The sequence below is a fragment of the Pristiophorus japonicus genome, chromosome 5 (genome assembly GCF_044704955.1).
Source record: "Pristiophorus japonicus isolate sPriJap1 chromosome 5, sPriJap1.hap1, whole genome shotgun sequence".
Taxonomy (NCBI): Eukaryota; Metazoa; Chordata; class Chondrichthyes; family Pristiophoridae; genus Pristiophorus; species Pristiophorus japonicus.
The window spans coordinates 53831732-53835966 of NC_091981.1; the positions used below are offsets into that span (position 1 = coordinate 53831732).

Sequence of the window (4235 nt, forward strand, 5' to 3'; positions counted from 1 at the left end):
AACTCTTCACACCACTCTCGGCGCGTCAGGATTGAGCGAAGATCAGGGGGAAAACACTTTTTAAAATACTCATCATTTCTTTGCGCTACGCTTTGTGACAGGAAACAGATCATTAAAAACTGTTCAATTTCAGGCCTGATTTTTTGTGTCTTCCAGATTCGAACATTTTTTTAATTGTCGGAATTAACTTGGGTGTAAAATGGTTGGTGTGAAATACAATGACTTTCCGAGTCATTCAGATTACCAAACCGAACATAGGTGGAGTAGTGTTTGTAAAGGTCTCTGAATAACACTTCATCTAGTCAAACATTCTCACTCCGAAGGGTTACTCTCCTCAAACTATTTCCATAAATTCAATGATTGCGATGGCTGGATCATTTCAGAAATAGGACAGTGGTGTTTATTCAAATATCACTCTTTATTCAAATATTAATTTGTTACACCATAAATTAACATTGCGAAGGTAAATCATTTAAAAATCAGTCATTTTTAGCGTTCAGATTCTTGAGGTTGGGTCACGGATTGCGTAGAGCTACATTTTGACAGCAAAACATCGGCTGATAGGACATTTTTTTAATGGGATATGTTCTAGCTCCTTTATTATTTTAAAACCAGTTTTATCATAAAATGAGCAGAGATTCTGGTGTTCCTTACAATCCTTTTTGAACAGTTTAATTTGAAATTAGAAATTTGTCTCAAACAGACCTTTTCCAATCAGTCAACGGGAGAACTGTGAATTATTTTTGATTTTCCGCATTCAGTCCGCCAGACCCAAGGAAATCCGCAAGCTTAACTGGAGTGTAGGGATGTAATAAATAAAATTGCATTAGTCATGACAGTTAAGATGTTTGATTACGTCTTAATAAGATTATCAAATTGAATGAAATAATGCCCAATTCATTCTGGATATTCTTTCCTATACCCCCCTGCCTTGTGATAACCTCTCAGCAATTTTATCTGCAAATAAGCTGCCGGCTCCAGATGAGCAACCGATAGAATTTTAGTCAGTTCATTGATGTATTTTAAACTCGGACTCTCGTGTGCCCATCACTTTCAATTAAGAGGCGGGAGGAATGAAAGAAACCTTGTAAAACTGTACAAAAATCTTTTTTTAATAAAAAATATCTTATAATTACAATGATCTATTAAAGCATATACATTTCCACGTACACTCATAAAGAACATCTTGACTATGTACAGTAGATAAGATTCGCCGCCCACCCCGCCTTGTACCTCTATACATTGACTTTTTTTTTAGTTTTTTTTAAAACGGGGAATCGATACTCCCCTGGTCCGAGCCAGTTGTCTATTTAAAACAGATGACAGAACATCTGGAAGATTCCGCTGGATTAGTAAAAAGCGTCAGAAATCAGGGTTTTTTTAAGTCGATGAAACTTTCTACTATCCTAGATGGGATTTCGCTGGTCTCTTCTGCCTCCCGATGTGTCGTCGAATAGCCTGGCGAAGTCACTCAATTTACCCCCCGCCCCCACCCCCCACAAGTCTCCCAAGATCATAGCTCTGGGTGTAATTTTGTTAAGTCTGTGGCTAAAACGCTATGAGCAGCAGAGAGATGAGACGTGATTTGGCAGGAAACCCTCTCAGGATGGAGTCCGTTGGACAGGTTTTTGGCGTTGATCGCTAAGATTAGATTTTTTTCCTTCTTTTCTCCCTCTCTCTCTCTCTCTCTCCCCCTCTTCGGTCTGTGTGTGTGTGTGATTCGTCGGGCACACCTGTATAAGAAAAATGAATAGAAGGGGTGTGTGAAACACTCAGCTCTAGACTGACTGGCGCCACCAACACAACACAAGGCATGCTTGATCAGCAACCCAAAACAAACCAGGGTCAAAACAGCAGCTCCAAACTCACCAGTACAAACTTCAAACAGGGACAACTGCATGCTGCTCGTACAGTTAAGAAAAACACAACGGCAAAGTTTACTTCTAACACTAAGACATTCACCGTTATTTAAAGCGAACGTGAACATTCAATGATAGACTGCATAAACGCTCACCTCACACAGCATCACATCAGCGGCACAGAATGCTGTCCTCTTGTCTTCTGACTTTAGACCCAGCCTGTAACACACACAAAGAAAAACACTTTCAGTCTTCCAGAGATAAAATGCACACTGCGAGGCAGAAAGACAGAATTTGAGCAGCACTTTTGAGTTGGTTAAAATGCGTCTTGTTCGCATCCTATCGAACTGCATCTGTTATTCTGTAACATTTACATTCCCCTCTTCGCTGATCAGCACCCTCGGTTTTATCAACACGGTGCAAAACCAGAGTTGGAAATGGGATTTTAAATACCTCCCCCCACCTCCCAAAAGGCATAATTTCCACAAGAACGGGGCTGTTTTCATCGTTACACACCCTCCCTCTCCAACCTTGTAGTTTTGACAAGAAACAAAACCCGTCTGTTGCCTTTTAGTTTCGTCCAGGGGTGATGCTTATATGTTTTATGTATGCATCTATCCTGCAATCTTAGCAGTTACTGCAGTTAACATTTCACGAGAAACATGCCATCAATATATACACTGTCACATGCTTGTAACCCTGCAGGAGTTGCCACTGGTGGTGTAGAGACCAGACAATGGGATACGATAAGCGTAAATTCCCCTCCTCCCACACGGTAAGGATGAAAAACGCGAGGGAAGTATGAGCATCCTTGATGTTTGACATATTAGAAAATGCTTAACTCTTTAAAAAAAACTTTAGACGTTTAATTTTTTGATAGAATTGTTTTTGCCTGTAATCCGGCTAAAATAACCCCCCAAAAAATACTCGTGTTGCTGTAAGATTATTGAGGCAGTGGTTGCTTTTAAAGGGATGCAGTTTTTGAGTGAAGTTTTGTGTCGGCGCTGGGTTCCCTTTTATTTTACCTGCTCGGTGTTGAGAGCTGTCAGCGGGGTCCGGGGCGCCGAGGGGCAGCTCGCCGGCTGCGGTCTCACCAGAGCTGGGTGCGTCTCCAGAGCCAGCTGCAGGTCCAGGATGTAGTCGATCACATGCTGCAGGATCTCCACTTTGCTCACCTTCTTGTTCGGAGGGATGGTGGGGACCAGCTGCTTGAGCTTGGAGTAGCAATCCTTCATGTCGTACTGCAGGTCCAGGGACTCCTCTTCCATCTTGCAGCGGGCGATGCTGAGACTGTGCTCCGCTAGGCAATGCAATGCCATCTCACCGCAGCCTGCCTTCTTTAGAGAAGGGATATCACTCACTGCTTTCATTGCGCCGCTAAATAATATTTCCTTTTTACTGTAAATAAAAATGCAGAAAATTCTGCAAGTATTTTACCTGATAATTACAGGAATACAAATAAAATAAATGCCTTAAAAGACACGGAATATTAACCTTATGACTTGCTTTTTATAAATACATATATATATTCTCTAAGATTCCACCACTTGCCTCCAGAGGTGCAAATTTCACACTGAACTAAGTGTGGAGATCGCTACGATTTATAACAGCAGGGGCGGGGCTTTGTAAGAGACGATTGACAGCTTGTATGTCCAATCACACATCAGCAACTGCAGATGTCCCAGCTGATTGAACCAATGGGAAGGCACGTTTCATCGACCAGCTTCCAATGCCTGCGGACGGTCCAGGTGGGCGGGGCTGGACATGCAAGGGAAGTGCAAGTGTCAGCGAGGATGTGGGAATTGCAGCTGCAGAGGTGGTGGTGAGAGGGGGGTAGAGAACGAAGGAAATTCTTTACAAATCTGCTAATTGATCACATTGTAGTTCAAGGAAACGGCAAACTGGGGCATCTTTTATATATCGTTCACTGTGCATTGACACAAGGACACGATGCAGTGAACCAGAACTGCAACCGATGGTACTTTCGGTACCTGAGGGGCGTTCAGCAGCTCCACACCTCGCTTTCGACTCCCTTCGAATGAAACGAAACACTGCTCAGTATCGGTTAACCAGTAAATTTAAAAAAATGTGTACTTCTGGCTTGAATGTATTTTTTGTTTGTTTAAATTAACAAGAATTCCACTTTGAAACTAGATTCTGCAGTTTGAAATATTTCTCAAAAATATGTGTAGGTGTAAAACCTACATTTTGCACGGTTAGTTGTAAAGAGATTTTTTTCCATCTTTAATTGGTTAGCTTTTTATCATCTTATACAAATTTCTATGGAATGCATTGTTTTTGAAGACGTTTTCACTAACAAAGTCCACGACTTTTAATTGATATTTATGTCTTGTTAACATACAGTACATCTATATT

At 41.5% G+C, this 4235-nt stretch overlaps 1 protein-coding gene across 1 annotated transcript; it reads right to left on the reverse strand.

Moving 5' to 3' along the window:
• Positions 1 to 416: 416 nt before the first annotated feature.
• id4 (inhibitor of DNA binding 4) lies at positions 417 to 3485 on the reverse strand. The gene is made up of 3 exons (XM_070879857.1): positions 2885 to 3485; positions 2015 to 2078; positions 417 to 1733 (listed from the first exon to the last, which is right to left on the reverse strand). Exons 1-2 carry the CDS (start codon positions 3227 to 3229, stop codon positions 2031 to 2033), a joined length of 393 nt encoding a protein of 130 aa, XP_070735958.1. The 5' UTR covers positions 3230 to 3485; the 3' UTR covers positions 417 to 1733; positions 2015 to 2030.
• Positions 3486 to 4235: the final 750 nt, after the last annotated feature.